Source organism: Eriocheir sinensis, chromosome 54, assembly GCF_024679095.1.
Source record: "Eriocheir sinensis breed Jianghai 21 chromosome 54, ASM2467909v1, whole genome shotgun sequence".
Lineage (NCBI taxonomy): Eukaryota > Metazoa > Arthropoda > Malacostraca > Decapoda > Varunidae > Eriocheir > Eriocheir sinensis.
This window is the reverse complement of record NC_066562.1, coordinates 4,888,933-4,913,548: the sequence shown is the minus strand read 5'-3', so window position 1 is coordinate 4,913,548 and position 24,616 is coordinate 4,888,933. Positions and strand designations below refer to the sequence as shown.

General features: G+C 42.9%; 1 protein-coding gene across 3 annotated transcripts; it reads right to left on the bottom strand.

Moving 5' to 3' along the window:
• Positions 1-478: 478 nt before the first annotated feature.
• Positions 479-23,869, bottom strand: LOC126983588 (serine/arginine repetitive matrix protein 1-like). 3 transcript variants are annotated; one of them, XM_050836395.1, is made up of 7 exons: positions 23,646-23,869; positions 18,798-18,895; positions 16,116-16,319; positions 15,178-15,283; positions 12,847-13,115; positions 12,059-12,215; positions 479-10,151 (listed from the first exon to the last, which is right to left on the bottom strand). In XM_050836395.1, the coding sequence occupies exons 3-6, from the start codon at positions 16,306-16,308 to the stop codon at positions 12,079-12,081; spliced, it is 705 nt and encodes a 234-aa protein (XP_050692352.1). In that variant the 5' UTR covers positions 16,309-16,319; positions 18,798-18,895; positions 23,646-23,869; the 3' UTR covers positions 479-10,151; positions 12,059-12,078. The 3 variants fall into 3 exon arrangements, with proteins under 3 accessions (XP_050692352.1, XP_050692351.1, XP_050692353.1); XM_050836394.1 differs by lacking the exon at positions 18,798-18,895; XM_050836396.1 differs by lacking the exon at positions 18,798-18,895 and having other exon boundaries at positions 12,874-13,115.
• Between the last annotated feature and the right edge of the window lie 747 nt (positions 23,870-24,616).

The following is a 24,616-nucleotide window of genomic DNA, read 5'->3' as shown; positions in this document are numbered from 1 at the left end:
TGGCTGACTGGTTAAGGAGTGGCTTTCCCGTCTCGCTGGTCACGGCTTCGATCCCCGGCGCTGGCAAAACCTTTCCTTGTCTGGATTGATTTCTCGTGTGTTTCGTTACGCGCGTTGGTCATGTGGGAGTTCTAGCGATGTGAAGTTCAGGGCGTTACAAATACACTAAGAAAAAGGAAGTAGGAGGAGAGTAACTAACAGGCTAGCTAGAACAACAGGAGGAGAGTAACAAACAGGCTAGCTAGAACAACAGGAGGAGAGTAACTAACAGGCTAGCTAGAACAACAGGAGGAGAGTAACAAACAGGCTAGCTAGAACAACAGGAGGAGAGTAACAAACAGGCTAGCTAGAACAACGAGCTTACCTAAAAGTGCAAAAAATATAAAGTTACTGAGAGAAGAAAGTAGGACATTACTAACCAACCTTCTTGAATTTGTACACTTTATTTATTTATTTATTTTATTTATTTATTTATTTATTTATTTTTTTTTTTATGTCCAGAAAGTCATGTTCGGATTTCTCGGTTGACGGTTAATTTATTTATATATTTATTTATTTTTAATGTCCAGAAAGTTATGTTCGAAGTTCATTATCACCCCTCCACTGATCGTATGTTGTCCTCCTCCTCTTCCTCCTCATCATCAACCATATTCCCTCCACATAAGCTCCAGGCTGTACGTATTAACAATTTCAAACACGTATACATATTTTGTCTTACGGAACATCTATATTGTATACTAACTCACGTATGGGGAAACTTGTAGTGTACTTAAGTGAGGCATCCGAAGAGGAGGCGGAAGGGACAGACCTATTTTTTGTAGTCACAGATGGGGGAAGGGGGAGGGAGGAAAGGGGAAAAGGGAAGGGGAGGAAGGTATATGAAGAAGAATAAGGGAAGGAAATGAAAACAAAAGAATGGAGAAGAGAGGAAGAACACCCCAGGAAGAACAAGGTATAAATTGCAAGGGAAAAGTGACTATCGATACACCAAGTACAAGGTCACTATTCCCTTGTATACCTTGTTTCTTGTTCTTTCCCAGCGCTGACCAAAAAAAAACGTCTCTGTCCCTTTGGCTCTCTCGTCTCTGGATGTCTCAAATTTCACAGGTTCCATGAGATCACTGTATTTTAGTGTACGTCGGGTTTCATTGGTGCCACGTAATCATTGTATTGCTGCATGTACCGTGTTTAAAGGCAACTCTTGTATCTAGAGATGTAATGGTCTGAGATGTGGACAAACGCCTGATTTTTGAGATGTCGCATTAGAATTCATAAACAATGCTGTGGCTGCTTTGTCTTTATAACCCGTTTTTCAAGGCGTGGGTAGTTGATTTTGTTGTACCATTTGTTATGGCTAAGTTTGGAATATTTCGGTAGTTGGTTTTATTGATTTTGTTGTACCATTTGTTACGGCTGAGTTTGGAATATTTTGGTAGTTGGTTTTATTGATTTTTTTATACCATTTGTTACGACGGAGTTTGGAATATGTTGGTAGTTGGCTTTGTTGCTTTTGTTACATCACTTTTTATGACTGAGATTTCAATGTGTTGACCTAACAGTGAAAACTCAACACTTCTAGCTAACTCCACTCCAGAAATGTCATCAAAAAGCCAAACTAGCCACATAACTGTTAATAATACTAATACGACATGATGTTTAAAAAAATCTAGTGTAAGACTTGCAAGGCCTTAAGCTGTGAGGCACCCTTTGGCTCGATGCTAGAGTGTTCACCTTGCATCTCAGGGGCCCAGGTTCGAATCACTGCCGTTGGGAGAAACATTTACTCCCAAATAGATCAGTTTCTCGTGTGCAGTAGTAGAAATACTCCATCAGAGCCATTATGAGTGGAGTGGAGAGGTGGTGTACCATTATATTCTGTAACTGTTGTGGGAGTATTTTGGCTGTAAGGGATGTCTGGAAATTTGAGGTGCCTGGAGAAGGGGCGTAAGGGACAAGGCCGTTTTGTTCTATTCTACACATATTAGGAAGAACAATGTATAAGTTGCCAGGGAAAGCGATACTCGGTACACCAAATGCAACATCGCTCTTCCCCGGCAACTTGTTTTTTGTTCTTCCTGTAATGTGTCGTCTGCCTAGTTCAGTTCAGTTCAGTTGTAGGTCGGGAGTATAGCCTTTGTAATGGCACTCCCTGATATGTTCTTCTCGCTGTCTGGGATATGTGTTGTACTTTTCACTGATGGTTATTATGATTTTCTTCTTCCTTTCCCAGTGTAAGCTAGAAAAAATGGCTTTGTCCCTTACGCCCCTTCTTCCACGGATGCCTCATGTATATACACTGTTTTTAGTAATCATATCAGGAAGGAAAACTACCCTGCAAGATGAAGCTGAGGTATGGAAATGAACTTCATTCAAAATAACAATTGGTATATAAGCATTTTTAAGACAATTGTTCATTTTTATGCCTTGGTTCAAATTTCCGAAGTCGTGTTTCTTCCTGGTATGAACGTTACTCAGAATGGTGTGTAGGGATTTGTTGACTCACCGCATTCAGATTCAGCGTAGACTAGCAAGTAAGGGTCAGCACCATGGTCCAAACATAGGGCCGCTCTCACAGTCACTTTGCTTGTTTTGACGCTATAGTTTTCCACGTGAAACTGGCCTATGGGGTAGTGGGAGCTGCAGAGGAAGCAAGAGGTGTTGAGAGTGTGTGGTAAGGTGCAATGCTAGGCTAACCCCACAGCCGCCACTACCCCATCGGCCAGTTTTATGTGGAAATACTATAGCGTCGATCGTCGCCATTGGTAACGATCAAAACAAACAGAATGACTGTGAAAGCGGCCCACAGTCATTGTAAGCCAGTAAACCAAGCAATACAATCCTATAGCCTCCACAACGGTCAGGAATTCCTCTCAAGCATCCAATACTAAACGAGACTTCCTGTATAGTTTCCTCAAAGTTCTTAGCTTCTCCATGAACACCAAACACTATACTAGAAATGCGGTCGCTGGTATTCGGTTTGTTAGCTTATGAACCCGCTGTGTTGGATTGTGGTGTTGGCCCAGACTTCCTGTTAGTGACTTTCCCTGCGGCTGAACCAAAATGTCCATCCTCCCTCACCTCTGCTAAGTGGCCAGATGAGAGCGTCAGCATTCCTTACCATTGCCAGTGTCATGCCTTGTTGGACTGTACTCCTTGATGTCCTCACCAGCACTGATTCTTGGCATAACGTTCAGAATCCCAAGCTTGGTGTACTTTCTCTTACGTCATCATTCCCATAACAAAGTGGTATAAACAGGTCATCACATTCAAGGGTTGGTGTGTTGCCTGTGACGGTTCAGCCGCAGGGAGCATCAGTGCATGCTTAGCTAACATGTAAGATGTGTACTATTTTTGTATGGTAATGCCCAGCAGCGAGATCTTTTTATATTCATGAAGGAAGTTTGTTCAGTTTTCAGACTCATTGCTGCCAACGCCCAAACACTCCTGGCAGAATGTGCATTACAGTGAGTGTCAGAAGCTTGATGTAATATTCTCATTAAAGTGTGATTGGAGTCTTCCTTCAGTCTTTACCTGCACCACCTGTGTAATGATCACCCGTGTGTGTGTGTGTGTGTGTTGATGATGACCTGTGTGTGGCCTTTACCCTGGGACTGAGAGTGCTGTGAGGTGTGGGGGAGGCATTTCTCACTTCTCTGTTAATTCAGTAGTGAGGCAGGGGTGTGTCCTTGCTCCATTACTTAGCACTTGAAGTAGTAGTAGTAATAGTAGTAGTAGTAGTAGAAGCATTTTAGGCCAAGTTGTTGATCAAAGTCATTGCAGAGCATCTATTGGTGACATCAGTGGTAGTTATAGTAGTAATAGTAGAAACAGCAACAGTAGTAGTAGTAGTAGTAGTAGTAGCAGCAGCAGCAATGGTAGTAGTAGTAGTAGTAGTTGTAGTAGCAGCATTAGGAGTAATAGTAGTGGTCATCAGTAGGTTGGAAAATCTTTATAGTGGCTGTGTGTGTATACATTGGCAGTGGTGTTCTGCTGGTGAGCCAGTGGGCCCAGACCCAGCAGGAGCCAGCCTCCCTCAGCCTGCCACACACTCCTGCAGGAGGGGCACTGGAGGGCCAGGCATCAACACCATCAAGAGGCCCCAAGGAACACCAAGGGCAAGTCAAAGGTAGTGTCCATGAGTATAAAAGTTTATTATATTTCATTCTTGAGTAATATGACATCATCAGCATCATCAATTTCCCCAGTCCTTGTAGCCAAGACAGGGGTCACAATGACTCCTAGTCTCAAGTTTCATAAATAACTATAAGTGGTCACCCAGTTTTTCCACAGAGGCAGCGTGGGAGGCACAAGAAAAAAACACAAGAGCCTTTTTGGCTAATATTCTGGGCCACGTCCAGGCAGGTGGGTGAGGGCAGCCCAGCCCAGCCTTGCCCTCTGCAGGGTAAGGCCGGGGTCCCTTTGTCTGCAGTTTATAACATGGTAGACTATAAAGACATTTTTCATAGATTCCTAGACCCAACTTCATTTTTTCTCAAGTGAGGGGAAATTATCTTCATTTTGTGCTTGTGTTCCTCCCATTTCTGTGCAAAAGACAAGCAAGACAATCAAGATTTGTCCCTAAAGTGTCACCCAGCTGGGACGCACTGTGAGTGAGGGCCGAGGCCTTGTACCGCCTCATAGTGAGAGGCACAACAAGACCTGCTTCAGGGCCTGCCCACAGCAAGAGAAGCAATGAAACACAGTGACAAAGGAGGAGTCAGCACTGCACTTCAGCCACAGGAGGCATTATTCAGGGGCATCAAGCCCTACAACATCTGCCACCACTGCCATTGTGTGGTCTGCCTTAAAGACCACCATACACACCACAGGTGGCATGGGGAGATTCACTGAGCCAGGGGCAGGCTCTGGATGGCAGCAGGAGTTTTCAATGGCAGGGCTGAGCCAGATGGGAGAAGAGGACCTGTGCCAGAGCCTGGTGCAGGAGGGCAGGGCCAAGGTGGTGCACTGATGGACAAACATGAACGTGCACTCACAAACTGTACCCTCAGCCATGAGTCCATCCATGGCTTACGAGAAGGGCCATGATGGAGCTTCCCTAATGCCCCAAGACAACCAAACAACTTCACCCCAATCAGTTCAAGGCCCCAGGAAGCCTTCCCTGGCCTGCTGTCCTTCAGCAGATGCAGTCCGAAGAATTGGGATGGCAGTAATGCCAAAAAAAGAGGCTTTATAGACCTCTGCAAGTGCAGTCTTGGCACCTTTGGGTATACTTGCCAATTTCTGCACAACATTCCAATTGTGACTCATCATGAAATATGAAAATCGGGGAAATGTAACAAACATTAAAATGGTCCCGGGCAGTTAGTGTGCACCCCACCCAGCTGTTTATCCTTCCTTTCGGGCTCGTCAACAAATGGGTACCTGCGGAAACCTGTGGAAGGTAAACTGTGGTAACCCAGATGTTACACTGGCCCTGTGTTCCAGGGTGATGGGTTCCTGCCCCCCTATAGGCTCAAGGGTCAATGTGACAGTGAAGAGCACCGAGGCCACACACAGCCATAGAATATTCCCCCAACCTTACCTTACCTGGGAGGTTCCTGGCAGCAGATTTGTCATGGCTGGCCACTTCACTGCAGGCACATTTCCTTGGATATTGTTCACCAAACAGTTTGGCAAACACCACCACCTTGGCACAACTTGCCAAGGTGGTGGAGGCTGGCCAGGAACAACAAAGACATGCGCTGCAGGGCCATGCAGAACTGTTGCTGTTATTCCAGCACAACAACCACTGGACATGACCTTACTACAAACCAAAGATGCATGAAACACAAACGTACTGAACTCTTTTATTCACAATTAAACTTTTCATCCAGCACAGTTGAGGCTCCAGAGCAGGAGTCCCCTAAGTGGTCAAAACAGACCCCCAGGGGAGGATGGCACCACCCAAAGGGTCAATAATTGGCAGGGAGTCAAAAGGGGTCAATACAGCTTGCGTGGATTATTTCTGCGCCAGAGTCCGCGTATTGAGATGTGCCGCACAATTTCATATATGCCTCCCATACCATCATTAAAACGCAAGAGGTATCAATCTCATGTCTGGCAGTGACGTACATCTTTTTCTCCACTCACTGGTGTGAGGGAAGGGGAGGGTCCCCCTCACTCCTGTGGGGGTTGACAGTTTGTATGACCTTGAACAATTCAGCCTGATATTTCCCCCACATCCTTGTGTTTCTGCCTATTTTTGCTGGATTACATAATGGATGGAAAACATGCAAGTGGCAAAACAATGCCAGGAATCTCTGATCTTTACATTAACACCATGGTTCTATGGTTATGAAAAGTTTGTGCTCTTGGCCAAACTATATTTCTTGAAAGCACAACAGCAACGATATGTACAAGCAGCAGAACGAGAGAGCAACTACGTGTGAGTGTCACTGGCACCAGCCTCTTACTGCTGGGCTCTGGCTGAGAGATGAGTGAGTGATTGGAAAATTCCCGTGCATAACACATTGCTGGGAACAGAAATAGGGAAATTTGCAAGCTTAAAAGACAAGCTTAGAACAGTGTGAAACTTGATCAACTGATTTAAGGCTGGCAGAGAGGGAATGGTCATGCTCCTTAAGAAACAACCAGGGAAACCATAATATTTTTTTTATAGAAGCAGGAACACGTTTAGACGATAGCTTGATGTCACTCCTCGCCTTAAAACCAGGAAATTGAAAGAATAAACCCACACTCTTCTTGGTGATGTGTCGCTGTGTACAGTGTAAGAAATTTTGCAACGTGACTTTGGCTGCAGGTGTTATTGCGCACGAAAGAAGCCACTGATAAATGACCTCCAAAGGAAGAGGAGGCTTCATTTTGCCCAGCAATGTAAAGATCAGAGATTGCTGGTATTGTTTTACCTACTGTTTGTTTTCCATCCAATATGTAATCCAGCAAAAATGGGTGGAAATACAAGGATGTAGGTGAAATTTCAGGCTAAATTGTTCAAAGCTATACAAACTGTCAACCCACATCGGAGGGAGGGGAGTGACAGAGACCCTACTTCCCTCACACCAGTGAGTGGAGAAATAGCTGCAAGTCACTGCCAAACACACGATTAATGCCTCTTGTGTTTTAATGATTGTACGGGAGGCAAAAATGAAGTTGTGGCAACTCTCGATGCGCGTACTCTGGCGCAGAAATCATCCGCCCAAGCTGTAGTAATTGGTGAGAGGTCAATCTTTTGAGTCAAAAGCTGAAATGTGTTTAAGAAATTAAATACTATGCAATATCATGTGATAATTTACACTAGTGCCACATGATGTTTGTATACAAGCAACCATCACCATTGCATGTATGATCTTGAACTTCCCTTCCAATATACAATTCCCGCAAGTGGTTACACAGTCTTGTCTGTTGGTCGTGGCTATTGGGGCACACAGTGGTGGTGATCAGGTAATCAGTATGGTGCACAGTGTGATCATACGATTGTTATGCTGCACAGGGGAATATGTTCCTTGCCCATGCTATGCCAAGTCTCTGTTTGCAGTCGAACGTATGGACACATCTTTCCCGTTTCACGTGACACAAAGTGCCTGTGTTCAACCTGTGTCTTGTTACGGTTGCAGTAACGATGGCATCTAAGCGTGGTGGGAATGAGTCTATCAGTGCCAAGGAGAGCCTAGTGTTGGCAGTGAAGCTTGACAGTCTAAGCACCACGGTGAGGATAGAGGAGTGAGCAACACAGCAGCACAATGTTTGGGACTTTTGCAGTTACAAGTTTTGAGAGTCCTCCATCACTAATTTGTACCATATTTGGGACTTTTTTTAATGATCAATTCTTCATTATTTTGGAGTGTCTAGAATGTGTTCCCATTAGGCATGTCGTAATGTTACTGATATGATTAATTTTCAACAGATGCGACCCAATAGTGTAGCGAGGGATGCCTTTCTGTGTGCCTGTACCCCGCCTCACTGGTCCTGATATAACTATACCCTCGTGTGTTATCGTCAGTCACAGTACAATAAGTCAGATGTGTTCACTTAATAATTTTTGTGTGATAAATGCTTGGAGGCTGAGGAATCTGAAACTTTGTGAAGGGGTCAATGGGATGGTGAGTTTGGGGACGCCTGCTCTGGAGTGTGTGTCCCCGAGTTCCAGTCCACGCTGGGAGAGGAACCACTGGGGACAACACCTACTTTTGGCCCACAGCACTCATTGATATAGTACACAGCTTTGTTCCCACTCTGCCTCTGTGAAAAATAGCCACCAATGATAAACACTCGCACCCCGAAAGTCACAAAGCATCACACTGCAAGAGCAGAAAGTGGCACGTCAATCATGAATATGCTGAAGAAACAAACTATTGTACTTTTGGCTCGAGTCCCTCAGTGTGAGCAGTGCTGGTACAGAGGATGAGGTTTCATTAGCATGGAATGAACATAATGTAATGACTTGTGACTGCTATGGTTTCTCAGCAGGTGGGAAGTGATTAATGCTGATTACCTAAGATGAAGTTAACACACACACACCTTATTACTGGTGCCGGTGACCTGGCAAAGGGCCAAACACCAGCACCAGACACCTTGGTCAATACGTATGGTCATTAAAGTTACAAGCTCCAGCAAGAATGTGTTACCACCAACTTGTTCCACTTTTACACAAGGTTCCTTTCAGCGAGTGACCCTAAAAATGACCACTGATAAGATAATACACATAAAACAGAATGTACCTCTAATGTTTTCTTTGCTATCTTTACGCAGCGTTCCTGGCGACTCGGCACAGCTGCCAGAACGCTCCACTCACAACTCTCAGGCACAGGCGTCCCGCTATTTAGTGATGCTTGGCAGGAATTCTTTAACTTAGCAATAATTTGATCCTTTACCTTGACAGTTACAAATGAAACTTGTGTTAAAACTTCATAAAATGAAAAATATTAAGAAATAAACATGATTGAGTCAGATTATGGGATGTAATACAGTGATATATGTCAAAATACTTCATAATAGAATTGCAATAGTGTTTAATTTGAAGAATATGGTTCTGTGAGTATAAATATTCCCACACCAGCCTCCACCACAGCCATCCCCTAGCGCCTCCCAAGCCTCGTATACTCTGGTGGCTGCTCGGCCCCTCGGCGTGAGTGTTGTTCCCAAGAACGTGTCTAGCTGAGCATAACGGCAGCACAAGGGAAAATGACACCCAACTTTTCTACTTGCTAACATTTTTAGCAACAAATCTCACTCCTGAATAGCAGGAAGCCTGTACTGGGTCCAAATCCTGGATCATGTGGAGAAAATCAGACACTTTCAAACCTATCAGCTACCTCAGCTGCCCTCATGTCCATGCCACTTGTATCACAGAACCTTAAACTGAAGCCCGGCCCCTTGGTGTTGGTGCCGATGAACAACCCTGAACACCAGCCAGACCTGAAGAGAAGCTTGCACCTCGTCATTCAAGTGGGTGGGCAGCGACGCCTCAGACAGGGTGGTGACGGCCACCTTCCCAGCAGTGGAGCTCAAGCCCAACTTCCTCTTGGACGCCTCTTGTTCATTCTTGGTGGCTGGGCAGTGACGGCTTGGCAGACAGATTAGTGGCAGCCATTTCTTTACAGAGGAGCTAACATAGATGGCAGGCAGGCAGGGTGGCCATTACATGCACACCATTCCAGTCGGTGTTCAAGGCAGGAAATAAACAATGGAATACTTGATCTGTGCTATAAAATTCAATGTTAAAAAATATTAATCTTTATGACATAGAGTCGGCCTTAACACTCACAGATTTTACTTTTGTGAATTTGATTGTTCACAGATTTTGGAGAAAAATTAAAAACAATGGGATGAAGCTATTACTAACTATTCAGAGTGCTATCATTGCTTGTGTGTGTGTGTTAAAGTACTATGCACTAATTTCTTGAAGTAAAGTGCTGTAAAGAGTTTCAGGGTTTGGGGGACAAAACATATTCAATTTTTCACCAGGGGGGGGGGGGGGGTTCCGAACCCCTGACCCCCACCGGTGTGGAGGCCAACTGTACTTCATTTCAGTCCCTCAGGTTAACTTTGAATATTTTCCCCCAGTATGAACACTGCTTGGAATGGTGCACATGGATTGGTGGACACCCTGGACACCTTCAGCCCGGGGAAGGAGGAGAGACTTGTCTTTTTGGCTGCCTGGGTCAGTCCTTGTCACCACTCATCTCCCGCACCTGAAAAAACAACGCAAGAATTAGGATCTTGGACAGATTACCCGATATCTTATTGATGGTCCATCAAGATTTGGAGTGCAGCATCCTCAACCTCCCTGAGCTGTTTTTCTCCCTTTTCACTCCTTCCTGTTAATACTTTTTACTTTGGGTAGTCAGGGGACTTATCCTCCCAGGGGTCCTGTGTCCCTCCCCAATGACCAACCGACTGCCATACCTCTCTGATGAGCTCGGAAGACTGAGGGTGGACATAGTGGGACTCTGGGACTAGGAGGCCTGGTAGTGGTGAGACCAGTAGTGAGGGGTACACCTACTACTGGTCGGGCATGAGCAATGGTGCTTGTCCTAAGAGGGTAGCCATGGGCATCTCCAAGGATTAGGATTTAGCAAGAGACGAGGCCTCGTCTCTCCTGTCGGGAGTGATGCTCACCCATCACACTGCCAATTTGCAGTTTTGCTTTCTTGGCAATTTTGACCAGCTACTTTTCCCTTATCAGTACGCGTTACACACCAAAAGAATCACAAAGGTGTGCCGATTTTGAATTCAATGCAAGCAAAACACTGAAGTTGAAGCAAAAGAAGTGACGTTTACTCACGGTTTTATTTTTTTCCATTATAAGTGCAGTCTTACTGCAACTGATTTAGGCTCATGATAAGCAGAAATGTATCCTGGACACGATGGTAGACTTAGTTTTCCTATATGTTATCTGGTAGTTTGCTAATATCATTTAACCCTTTCATTGCTAAACGCTCCCAGCGAGCGTTAGGCATATTTGCTGGTGGTGCTAAACGCTTGCTGCGAGCTCCACCCACACTCAAATCTCCCACGTATGAGTGTGTTCCAACACTAATTCTCACAACACAGGATTACCAATTGAGTGGGTTCTTCAATAAATTTGGTGGAAAATCATATCAGCCCAGCGCGGCAAATCTACAGACAAGTAACTGGTGGATGTTCTTGCCCAATATAGCGGCATTTTTGCATAGCTTCACTTATCACCTGACTGATTCTTTGATCAAATAGTTGTAAATATTGCAGTTGGCAATACTCCCTTGCCAGAATCTGAAGGACAGATGTCTGCAGTTCCCTCAATATGGCTGATCATCACGCACGCACCGACATAAGTGTTAACATTCAACACTCCCTGAACGTGCATGTACGTTCACAAGAGAGGCATACGTAACAGACTCCTATAGATCTGGACCTCCTCTTTCCAATTGTGTTTTTGGTTTTTAGCTGTGATGAATAGTTTTTGAGATACAGAGGTTAAAAGAGACCCCCCATTGGGCTGCCCGACTGCGCCTGAGGGGATAGTCGCGTCCGCACCGCGCGCAAGGAAAAGGTTAAGAGCACAACATTTCAATACACTGAAAAACTGAAAATCCTAAATGTGATAAAATGATAACAAAATTAAGCAATGCACTAAGGCTTCTTTCTTTAAGATTATCTTGTAAAATGTATTTCTTTTAATTCTTGGTTGTCATGTGTTTTGACAAAGTACTCAAGAAACAACTGCACCTGTTATCAGGATTCCTTGTAAGAAAACACTATATCAGAATTATGCAAGCCATACATTAGGTAACAGTCTATAATTTGTGTAAAGCACTGCCTGCGTGTTCAGCCCCAGACCTGCCCATTAGAGTGAACCCAGATTGGCAATCGTTTTGCATTTGCTCCCACGGGTCCTCTCCAGCCCGCCACTCTGCCACACAGCCCCAATACCTGTCTCTTCCTCTCGTGTGTCAGCTACAGGTAACACATGAGAGGAACAAACAGGTGTTGGTAGTGTGTGGCAGAGCGGTGGGGAGGAGAGGACCTGTGGGAGCCAATGCAAAAATGATCTCGCCAATCTGGTTTCACTGCAACACTTTCCTCTCCCCCTCAAAGACAGCATGACAAGTATACTCACAGCACTCACAGTGACTCCCTCTACTCCTCCCTGGGCAGGACCGTCTCCTCCTCGTACACCATCCCCTCATGCATCATGATGAACTCAATCATCCGCCGGATGGACCGCTGCTCCGCCAGGATCTCCTTCAGGATGGTCAGGATGCGCGATCCACGGGCTGCAAGGGTGAGGACAGTCATTACGGCCACCATGGCTGGGACAGCGTGAGCATGTCACTGGGGCCCACTGCACCACACACCACAGACAGCCACTAGCAGCACCACTGTGTGTGTGTGTGGTGTACAATGATGTATTGTACAGCGTCTTAAATAAATGATGTCTGACACACCTGCAGTGTTTTAAGACTTTACCTTTGAATTAAGAGGAAACTAAACTGGAGACAGTCAAAAGCAAAAATTGTGGGAGGACATGGAGAGGGAAAGAGCAACAGAGCGATCTCAGGAGCCCAGTTCTTGAAGGCAGTAATCTCACGGTGACTGGGAAGGAATGCAGCATGAACATCTTTCTGAATCAATTGGTCTATTTGCATGATAGGGGGGCAGGTTAGTAGGGGATCACAAGGCATTTCTAGTACTGAAAGAGTCAGAATGGCCAAGAAGAAATGGAGAAACAAAGGAGATTTAAAACCAAAAAAATGATGCATGATTTGACTGTTATACTGCCAGGAGTTGAGGTTCTCTGGAGTGGAGGAGATATCTGAGTGACAAACAAGAACACAGTGACTAGAGCACTGACAGTTAATATGTTTGGCATGACCCCCTGAAGACTGAATTCTAGGTCATCCTCACCACTACTAAGCATCCTACGCGCTGGACCTGAGTGTTGGGTGTCCGGAGGTGACGGCAGTGCTGGAGGGGGCGGGGGCGGTGGAGGGGGGGCCCGGCGTGACCTCCTGGCAGGCAGTGGGGGTGGTGGAGGGCGTGCAGGGGGCGGCTTCCTGGCTGACGTCGCCTCACTGTTGTCGCTGGTGGACCGGGCGAGGGATTTTCTTCTCCTCTTGGTCTGTGGTGGCTCGTCCCTCTTCAGCGCCTCTGTGTCGGTGTAACGGCTCGGGGCTCTGCAAGGGAGGCGGCAAAGAGGTCTGTGTTACGGCCTTGTGGTGCGGGTTTGTTCTTGGAGGTGTGAGCCAAGGCCAAAACAAATTAAAGAAACTAGACAAAAGCAATAGAGAATAAGAGACAATAAGGACAAATAAGACAATGAGTAAAAGAATGGAAGCAGCTCAAGGGCAACAAAAAACAGGTACAGGTGACCCAAATAAGAAAGGCAATAAAGATGTCTGTGTCAGTGCCTTGTTTTGTGCTATTTTTGAATGGTACAGACTAGTAGGGTCGTAAAATTCCCAGGTATTTTGAACTGGAAAACTTTCCATGGAAATTTTGGGAATCTTCAGGAACTTTGAGAAGTGACAAAAAATGTACAAGTTTGCCTATGGTGCCTTTGGGCTTTCTTTTTTAGGCTGAAGTTATTATTGCCTCTTTAGACTTCAGTTTTAGAGGGCTGTTACTGAATGTCCCTGAGCCCGGTGGTGGTGCAGGCAGGATTGTTTAAGTGATGCCTATTGAGGCTCATGCCACCCTCCAGTTAGCCTAACCTAACCTAACAAAACCCCAAATAGTCACTATAGGTCTATAAGTTGCCTTACTTATTTAATAAGACTCTATACAAAAAAGTGAGGTCCTTCTTTGTTGATTTATACCATAAGGTGCTGGCTATCATATGTTTGGAGATACACTAAATCTAACCTAACCTAACAAAACCCCAAACAGTTACCACTATAGGTCGTGACTCAGAAAATTCATATAGCTATACTTCCTTACTGATGAGACTTTCTAAACAACAAAGTGAGGTTATTCTTTGTTGATTTATACCATAAGCTGCTGGCTGTCACATGTTTGAAGATAACCCAAACTTAACCTAACCTAACAAAATCACAAAAGTTACCGTACCTCTTAACTCAGAAAAATCATATATGATTCCTTACTGACCGAGTGAGGTCTTTGTTATTTTGTGCCATAAGCTGTCACCTATTATGTGTTTGAAGATGCCCTAAACCTTATCTAACCTAACAAAACCACAAAAGGCTAGCATATGTCTTGACTCAGAAAAATCTTCCTTATTAAATGAAACTTACTATATAAAACAGTGAAGGCTTGCTTTGTTAATTTGTGCGCTAGGTGTCTGGATATCATGCGTTTGAAGAAGTTCCTTACACTTAAACTAACCTATTTGAAATAAATTTTTTGTTGTTTAAAACTTTTTAATTGACCCTCTCACACATGATGACGCATTTCGCGTCATCAAAGATAAAAGGTCCTGGCACATGATGACGCGAAACGTGTCATAAAAGTAAAAAAATTGATTAAAAATTAAGTTTTCGGTGGAAGTGCGTCAAATTTGGAGTGTCATTTGTTGGGATAAGTTTCTTAATGGTAACATATGGCAACCTTTCTAAGGAGTGTAAATGAGGAGCGTGGAGTGATTTTTAGTTGTTAGCCTACTCTGACGGGAGAGGAAAAAATACAGTTTTCTTGGTGTAACTCAGGAACTAATAGGCGTATGAAGATTTTGAGAATACCATAAGAATTCTCACTAAATTCCACTTTGAAACATATATTCGGCTAAAAAAGTTGGCCTACAAAATTTTGAGATAGCAAGTGGGGAAGAGTTGGTACTTAGGATTTATTGTCTACAATACTCTATACAGAGACTTGAAACAAGTTTCTATTGTTTATATATATTTTTTTCTCTATTTCTATTTGTGCATGTTCTAGTATGTCTTTATGAAGCCATTGATACCAAATTTATTGGAGTACGATATATCTGTGATGGTAAAATACGTACTGGAATATAGTTTCGCGGCGGCAAAAAAAGGCTGGTCGGGCCTGAGAGATGCATGGTGAGTAGGAGAGAAACTTACTGGAAACTTACTGTGCACGAGAGGGTTAATAGTTATATTAATCAAAATTGGTTTCTTTATTAAAACAAACATGGCAAATTTGAAAATTTCCAAAAATTCCCAAAATTCCTGGGCCCTGAAAATTCCCAGACACTTTCCTTGGAAAGTTTCTATTTCTCCGGAAACTTTCCCACCCTTTGCAACCCTCGTCACCACTCACCTTTTTCTCCTCTTTGAGCGGCGCAGTGTCATGGCGTCGCTGGGCTGGGCCTCCGGTGGCTGCTGCTCCACCTGAGTCAGCTTCCGTCTGGCCTTATTGTAGGAGTCTGGGGAGGAATCAACAACTCAAAATACAATGAATAAACAGACACATCTCTTTAGTTTCGTTTGTTTTTAGTGAAAAATTACCTGTTGTTCTTTTCTTCACTTTCTCACATTCATTAGTCGAAAAAAGTTAAACTGGCAGTAAAGTACCGTACTTTGTTTTATCATGCACCATTCCTTTAAAAACTGGTGAGGTGAGAAACTATAACTGAACATTGAGCAGAGGGAAAGTTTTGCCAAGTCCATCAAGAAAAATTACTGAACTTTGGCCTTATTTCTGAATGGAGAAGAAGTAACTTGGTGTCCTTATCATGTATGGGTCCAAGTAGTACATGTACTTGTACTTGTACTTGTACTTAAGTACAGATTTTCATGTACTTGTACTTGGAGTTTAATAATTCAATTGTACTTATACTTAGACCAAAAATACTTGAAAAATACCAAGTACATTCAAGTACAAGCAAGTACATTGTATTTAATCAATAGTTATATACTGTATATAGATTTTAGTGAACTTTGTGATGATACTATTGGGTAAATACATACACTGAGTGTTACGATATTGTAGTGTAATATTATTATGTCTCATTAATGTGTATATACGAAAACTACTAACTCTTGCTTTACGAACCTGTGACAGGAACTTTTTATTACATAAAGTACTTGTACTTAACTACAATGGCATGTACTTGGCTTGGACTTAAGTACATAGCAGTGACTGTACTTGTACTTGCACTTGAAAAATATCCAGGTACTTGGACTTGGACTTTAGTAGTTACCTGTAAATGGACCTTCCTGTACCAATAAAAACAGTACATTACCCCCAGCACACACCTGCTTCATGGATGGTCCTGATGGGACCGCTACCCCAGTCCTGGCCCGGCACTTCTCTGGAGCGCACAGCATTGCTGAGCCGTGCGGCGGACTGGTAGGGTGGCCACCAGGCGTTTCGTCGCTGGTCGCTGGTCCACGAGTCTGGAATGACCACCATGTCCCCGGAGCTACAGAACTCCACCACCAGGAACATGATGATCCGGCCTGGGGGTAACACATACCATGAGGGGACTGAGGGGTGAATTCTCAGACACTTTTACCTCCTACAACGACTGTTTTCAATGTTAGGAATTAAGGGTTGTCCAGGAGGTGAAGGTAATCCAGGAGTGAAGCTGAGCAACCGTGGGTAACTGGGTGGTTGAGTTGTTCCACAATAAAGGCAATACTGCACTGCCCATTACCATAAAAGCTTAACTGCTAAATAAAGCGAGATTAATAAACGCCAGTAGGTAAAATAACTTAATGAAATTAGCAGTTGCTATTCGAATTCACTTCGAACCATGTAAAAGAATATTCTGGAATGCCAAGTGAAATTACCGGCGTCCAGCTCACAAAGGCACTCATTTTTGTCCCACGCGGTCAGTCAGCTGTTAGACGCCAACGTGGCACGACCTCAGTGCTTGAACAGTCTGCTGCAGTACAAGCATGCGAGCTACGTGGCCAGCTGCTCTACAATACACTACTACTACTACTACTACTACTACTACTACAGGTCAGCACACCGCACCAACACACTTCAGATCAACCTATTCTGAAAACCCTCCAACCATAAGTATTACCAGTATCTCTGCCCATTGGGAAGGGGTTTTTGGGGTACATTTCGGGAGGAAGGATTTGGTTACATCACAGGTGAGTCGGGGTGTGTGATTCTGGCCTTAATAGTGTGTGTCGCAAACAATAAATTTGCAACATAATTTCAGAATAGAGACAACAATCGGTAAATAACCGGCCTGGTAACAGCCGCGTTGCCGTGTGTAACAGCCTGACTCCTCTTCAAAGAGGCAGCCTCCCTCTATCTAGCCATTTCTCACTGCCTCCTTGTTTTTAAAGTAATTCAAAAGGGTCTGCTGTGCAAAACTAGATATGCGGGTGGTATTAGTTGGCCACTCATATGTGAAATATCTGGAGCGGCTACCCGGGTGGCAAGGAGCAGTGACCTTGGACAATGGGGAACAAGTAGAGCTCGAATTTGAGTTCAGGTCCCAGCCTGGAAAGGATTACCTTTATTTCCTGGACAACCCGGGGGAAACTGATGCAATAGGAAATTTCAATCCTGAAGTGGTAGTTACCATTCTGGGGGTAAATTCAATTGTCAATTCGGTGACAAACAGTGAAATAAACAGCAGAGCTAGTGCCTTCTACACAAGGTTGAATCAAGTAGTTGGCCCAAACTGCCTGAAACTAGCAGTTCAAATAGAACCAAGGTTCTCTTCTGCTGGCAATAGGTTCAGGACACCAGAATCTGTTGAGTTTAACCAGTGCAGGCAGGTGTTGAATAATTATCTGAATAAAACCTTGAAAAAGCATAAACTCATAGACAATATAATACTGCTGGGGGCGGCCAACTACTTGAATCACCCCAAATAATTTGAGGACAGAGTCCATCTAAAGAGGGAAGGCCTACTAAGATATCGAATGGCAATCATGGGAGGAATAAAGTACACTCTCAGCCACCGCAAGTAATTCGGATTCGGTGCAACGACTTTGGTCTCATTCAGTTGAATGTGCCGGGGTTGTTGCATTGAATCCTAAGGACTGCTCTAGCTGGGAGCGTGCATTGTTATATTCCCCTGAACACAACTGGGTTTTATATAATTATAGCTTCCCTGCAGTTAATAACTTGAGGAATTTTAGTTGGTGAATTTAAAGTTAAAATTTATTGGTAAACACATTTTAATAAATCTTTAATCATGTCTGGATCTGATAAGGAAGAACTGAATGAGGAGGTTGACCCCAAAAAGTTGATCAGTTTATTACGCAGAAAAAGGGGTGTTCATAAATGCAGGGTCAAAATTAACATCAACAAGTTAAATGAATTGAATGAAGCTATTCAGTTGACACCTTTCTGTAGAAACCGATTAAAGGAAATTGAAGCTGAAATAGCCCAAGAATTATGATGAAGAAATTAATAACCTAATGGAACAATATGATTTGAGTATTCATGATGAGGAGTACTTTAATAATGAACTAGATTCCCAAGTAGAATATTCTGTGCAAATGAGCACGGACTTGGATCAGTATTATGTGAATGCACAAAGAGACCTTGTCAGTAATACTTCAGCTGATAAATTCCTGGATGTAATGACAAACTTGAACTCAAGTGAAGGAAAATCTCCCCCTCTTCAGTGTGGAACATTTTCAGGAAAAGAAAAGGATAAGTTTGCTTTTAATACTTTTCTAATCCACTTTAATAATGTTATTGGTTCCAGAAAAAAATTAACGGACTCTGCTAAACAATCCTACCTGTATGGGTATTTCAGGGATTATGCTCTTTCAGTAGTCAAACACTTGACTATCTGATGCCAACTACCATTGGCCGTCCATATGCTTAAGCAAGAGTTTCTGGATGTGAAGTACATCATAGATGAAACCTACAAAAACATTTCAAAGGTGGCACCTACTGGGGAATTTGACTCCGATTATACATCAGTTAAAGAATATCTGAATGAAATGAAGTCTTACCTACATTGAGTTAAATGCTCATGATGTTGACCTTCTAGCAGAAGGAACAGCTGGACATTCCTTAATCAGTCACGTAGTTTTTAACAAGCTACCAGTGGCTTTAAAAAGAGAGTTAGTACATAGGTTGTCTGATAATTATCCAACCATAACTGACATCTTTGCTAACTAAAATGAAGCAATAAAGACCTTAATCTATACTGCACCGGTTAAGAAAAAGACCTTTGACGAAACCTTCAATAAACCTTCAAATAAATACACATCATCAGTAAGTTCATCTAGTAAAAACAAAGATGATACAGAAAGTAAGAGCACAATGCAAAATTTTAAATCATTTAATAAGGCTAAAATATCAACTTGCAAGTTGTGTGATACAACAGGGCATTCTCTGGGTAAATGCTCTAAGTTCAACAGCTATGAAGATAAAGTAGAAAGACTCAGAGACTTGTCCTTATGTATAAGGTGTGCTGGTTCAGGACATAATGAATCTGAATGTTACACCAAACAAAATAAGTTGAAGTTTGTGTCCTTCGCTAAATAATTCAGACCCCAAACCAAAGACCAGTATAAGTTTGTGTCTTGTTCAGGAGCCTTGATTCATCTAAATTGCTTCTTACTATGACACTGAATTTAAAAAATGGAAAGAAATGTAGGAAAGTAAGATGTTTCACCCCATTAAACCGCAAAAGTTTTTCTCAGGAGATCCCCCATAACGCAAAAGTCAGTGGAAAATACACTTTGAAACTGAGAAAAGGTCATAAAAGGTGTTTTATAGAAAATTTTCTGGCACACCCTGCTGTGAAATCCGTTTCATTCTAGGCTGTTGTATTTGGCTGGAATTCCAAGATTCCCCAAAATTCCAACTTTTTACTGGTGCGACATACAGGAAAATTTATTGAAGAAAAGTTGCTCATTTTATCACAATGGAGTCTGAAAAATATAGTTTATAATCTTTGACCCAGAAATTTACTGCCTAGAGAGAGCCAAAGTTGTGGTGAAACTCAAAAATTAATTTTGGTAAATTTTTGTATTATTTTCATTCTGGAATGAATCTCACAGAATAAAAGTTGTAGAAAATCATCCGTATAACTCAACTGTGAAATCAGATTATGATTTGGACTGACTGTTTGGCTGGAATTCCATGATTCCCAAAAAATTCCAACTTTTTATTGGTGCAACGTACAGTAAAATTTATTGAAGAAAAGTTGCTCATTTAAACACGGTGGAGTCTGGAAAATATAGTTTATAATCTTTGACCCAGAAATTTACTGCCTACAGAGAGCCAAAGTTGTAGTGAAACTCAAAAAATAATTTTTGCAAATTTTTGAAGTTTTTTCATTCTGGAATGAATCTCACAGAATAAAAGTTGTAGAAAATCATCCGTATAACTAAACTGTGAAATCAGATTATTATTTGGACAGACTGTTTGGCTGGAGTTCCATGATTCCTACAAAAATCCAATTTCCACTTCCCATTCCTCTGAACACTCCTGTGAACAAGATATTGGTTCATCTAGAACATCATGTAACGGTATATAAGTGGAGGTGTCAAGACTATGCTCAGTACGCACACAATGAGCAGAAACTAAAGGAAGACCGCTGAAACAGATCGGCTGAGGGAACATAATCACTCTGCAGACGCCACGATGCGTAAGCAGGAACTGTAGGCTATTTTTAGCACGGAGTTGTGGTATAATCGTGGTAAGGGACAAAAGAGGTGCCAGTTAGTCAGTCAGCATCGACAGAGACATAGCTATGCATGCCCTTCAAATTCCAGATAGCTTCTCACTCTCCAGCACTGGCGTCATGCTCGTTGCCCACGTCTGAAAGAATTATATGATGCCAGCGGCATCATCGTCATTAAGGGGTTAAAAGACACAGGTAGCCAAAAGTCTTACATTTCTGAAACAGCTGCTAAAGATTTATGCCAGGATGTCGATAAATTACACGCGAAGTAGGCAATTACTAAGGCCACGAGACAAAAGAATTCAAGCAAATGTCCATAGGGATAAAGCTAGATAAAAGATTAGTTTTTGTCCCTTTGTTAGTAGATAGAACTTTGAATATAACCTTTGAAGTCCCAGGAATGAATGAAGTCGTTAATAATTTCAAACTTAACAACATTGGCATTTTAGATGAGACTTTCTATGAACAAATGTTAATAGCACAAAAACTGTGCCAGATCGGCGTCATATGACCCTCCAACACACCCCCAACAATTTATATTATGCAGCTAGGGGTCTAAAATGGAAAATGCTGAAAAGTAAAGATGGCGCCACCATAAACACTTGCCTGTGCCACAATGGGCTGGGGCCGACCATCAGGCCCTACTATGAAGGCCTACCGGCCCCACAGGCCAAGACATAAAAAAAAAATAAAAAATAAAAAATTACTTTGTTTATAATTCCATGTTGTAGGGTTTATCAGAGTTAACAAATGTTATTATACAATGTCATGTCTACAATGCATGGGTAAGCCAGAAAACAACTTGAAGAGAACAACATGAAGATGGACAATCTGTTGATCAGCGTCTGTGACGCCGATAAAAACCACGAAACAATATCAGTGGATATGCTGCTGGGAATTTATATTTTCCAGTACATGTCATCAGTAACCTGGAAGGAAGTACTAGGTGGTTCCTGTCTAGTCTTACATAACAATGCTGCCCCTATGAGACCAGTATTTAACTTTTTGAATAACAACCAGAGTAAATCTTTGATAAAGTCCTTGAAAAAGACCAATCAAGAGATACTAAGCCCTCAAACTAAGACAATGATCAACCTAGTAACGGATCCTCTCAAATCATACTTTAACCTGTTAGAGCATATTTTGAAGGATATTGAAGTTGATAATGGACTAGAACATCTCTTTAGTTTAGAATCCATGGGCATAAAGAAGGACAACCGAGAATTGGTGTCCTTTGATAAAGACCAAATTGATAAATTTAAAGAAGGTATAATTTTCAAAGATTGATACTATAATGTAGAACTGCCTTGGTATCCTTATAAAATAAATTCAGTCCCTTCAAATCAATTTGTTGTTCTGAAGGTATTAAACCGGACCGAGGATCACCTAAAAAGAAAAGGGCTTATCAATAAATACCAAGAGGAGTTTGATAAACAGTTAGAGGATGGAATAATAGAAGAAATCAAAGTAAAACCTTCTAATTATGAAAAATATGTTTGGATTTCTCATAGGCCTGTCATTAAGTTCCTAAGGTAATTAAAGGGTTATGATTCTAAAGGGAAAACCAATGAATACTGGATCAAAATAGCTCAAGCAGAATGTTTTGCTGCGAAAATTTACTTTTTGAAAGAGAACGTCAGCAATAATGCTAAAGTTCCTCCTTTATAGTTGGGCACATTTAAAGTGGCGCCTCTGACGTAGGTACCTCCCCATACATTGGTGTCATGTCTCTAACTCAGCTCCCAAACCGCACCCCTCACACCCTTCCCTCACTCTCTCGTTCTCTCTCTCATACCAAAAAGATATGTTTTTTTTTATGAATGATTCTCTATTTGTGAGTGAATACAAAAATTTGTACAACACTTGGCACCGTTGCCTCTGCAGCATTGTCAGCTCAGGTCAGGGTCCCAACCCAACACACCACAGTTGCATTGCCTGCCATAATTATGGCATTTCTGCCATATTTTAGTGTGTGTCTGCCATCTTCCATACTCTGTCTGCCATATGGCATAATTTTGATCAAATATGGGGCTAAAAGCGGCTTAAATCTTTCCCTCAAGTTCGGGAAAGTCTCTCACAGGCGGAGAACTGACCGCCAAATTCTCTCACGCCTTTGGACTATATATATATATATATATATATATATATATATATATATATATATATATATATATATATATATATATATATATATATATATATATATATATATATATATATATATATATATATATATATATATATATATATATATATATATATATATATATATATATATATATATATATATATATATATATATATATATATATATATATATATATATATATATATATATATATATATATATATATATATATATATATATATATATCAGATTGAGCCTAAACCCTACCCATGAGTGTGTCCAGAGTCTCACAAAAAACATAAAAAGCTTCAAGGAAGTATCAATAGGAAGTAAAAGAGGAAAATGACAACAGGATTGCACCACATTATGAAAAACGTAAATGCACTAGTATGTTACACAAATATGATACTTCTGCGTTATAGACACACTGTGGCAATAATAAATCTGGGCGACTACAACCCATCACCATAATACTGTGGGCCAGGTGACACAGTGCCAAGGCTCAGCTGAATGGTGACGAGTGTCCATTAAATATCCCCCAGTTATGAGTCGGGCAAGGCTCAGCTGAATGGTGATGAGTGTCCATTAAATATTCCCCAGTTATGGGTCCTACAGTGTTGATCCTCCAGACAGAAAGTCGGCTGATAAGAAGTGACAGACTGCTGCCAACACATCACCAAGGCTTCCCTAACAGTTCAGCTCCGTGGCACTGAGTGTCCACAAATTATTCACCAGTAAGCCTTGTGCCCCCACCTGGAAAATCGGCCAACACAAAGCAACACACTGACGCAGACACAACACCAGTGCTTCCCTCACAGCCCCGAGTCCAGGCCGGGTCAGGTCTGCCCGCCCGTGACCACCACTCCGAGGGCCATCTGGCATCCTGACCCCACACTTTCTACGCCACCACCCGCGACACGTACCGTACCCGTCACGACCCGCGGGTGCTGGGCGGGCAGGCGCGCCTCACGGGGGGCGCCGCGGCCCGCTGGGGTGGGCTGGGGGTGAGGGTGAAGGTAAACACGTATGCCCTCCTACCTGTGTCCAATGGCACGTGCTTCCCGTCAGGCCACGCAGCGGGTTAATCCTTGCCCTCCTCCCTTCGCGGCCACGCCTAAGGTCGCGGCGTTGTCCAAGGAAGGTGGTCGAGGTGCCTCGGCGGCGGTGTGCGTGCTGGGTGTGCGGGGTGAGGCGGAGAGTGGCCGTGTCCCATGACCGCCGCCCCGCCGCCGCTGCCTCCCTCCCTCACTGTAAACACTCCCGCCCGCCGCCACGCCAACGGCACCGCACTTACCTACCTCAACTACCTTGTATCTTTTTAGTTTCCTGGTGCTACTTACACATGTATCCTTAGTTGTATAATCACACTCTGTCCTGCCTGGGGGTTGGGATGGCATATGCTCCTCCCTTCTCCTTTGTTGTTTTACTTGCAACAATAAACTATCAATCAATCATCAATCCTTATCTCAGGAGGAAATTATTTGTTGTGGCGAAGATCTCTTGTATTTTATTGTTATTCACCGTTGTAAGTCTTGGTTAAAGAAGGCAAACAGCTGGCATTTCCCGGTTACCCACAAGACAGCCTCATTCTGTTATTTTTGTATGTTGCTTTACTTGCCTGGATTTCTTAACTGGATGACCTTTCTCTATGAACAATGGCTTTCATTTTCACCACCATGAAATAAATAAAAGATATGAAAACTGTGCGAGCGACATTTCCTGCCAGTGTGACAGCTGTCTGTCACACGCAGACCTTGTACAGTGACACGACTGCTCTACTGACTTCACTCACCCATGCACCTGTCAGCCCTCCAGTGGCGACCCCGAGGTGGTTTGGCGGGGCTCTTGTCCTAAAAAAAAAATTAAAAAAAACGCCCCTCAGCCCCATCCTTGCCCAATCAAAAGGGGAGGCGGCGGCCGCGTGGTCAGCGTGCGGGCGTGGTGAGCCCAGGGACCGAGGTTCGAATCCCATATGGCGCACCTATGCACGCTGGCAACTTTCAAACATC

Bases quoted from the DNA above. Each gene is read 5' to 3' on its own strand.
- LOC126983588 (XM_050836395.1), bottom strand. From the start codon at position 16,308: ATGTTCCTGGTGGTGGAGTTCTGTAGCTCCGGGGACATGGTGGTCATT. The intron at 15,284-16,115 runs GTGTGTGCTGGG...ATTCCTCCCCAG, and splicing joins CAGGACCATCCATGAAGCAG to ACTCCTACAATAAGGCCAGA. The intron at 12,216-12,846 runs GTGAGGATGACC...TCACCCTTGCAG, and splicing joins GCGTAGGATGCTTAGTAGTG to CCCGTGGATCGCGCATCCTG.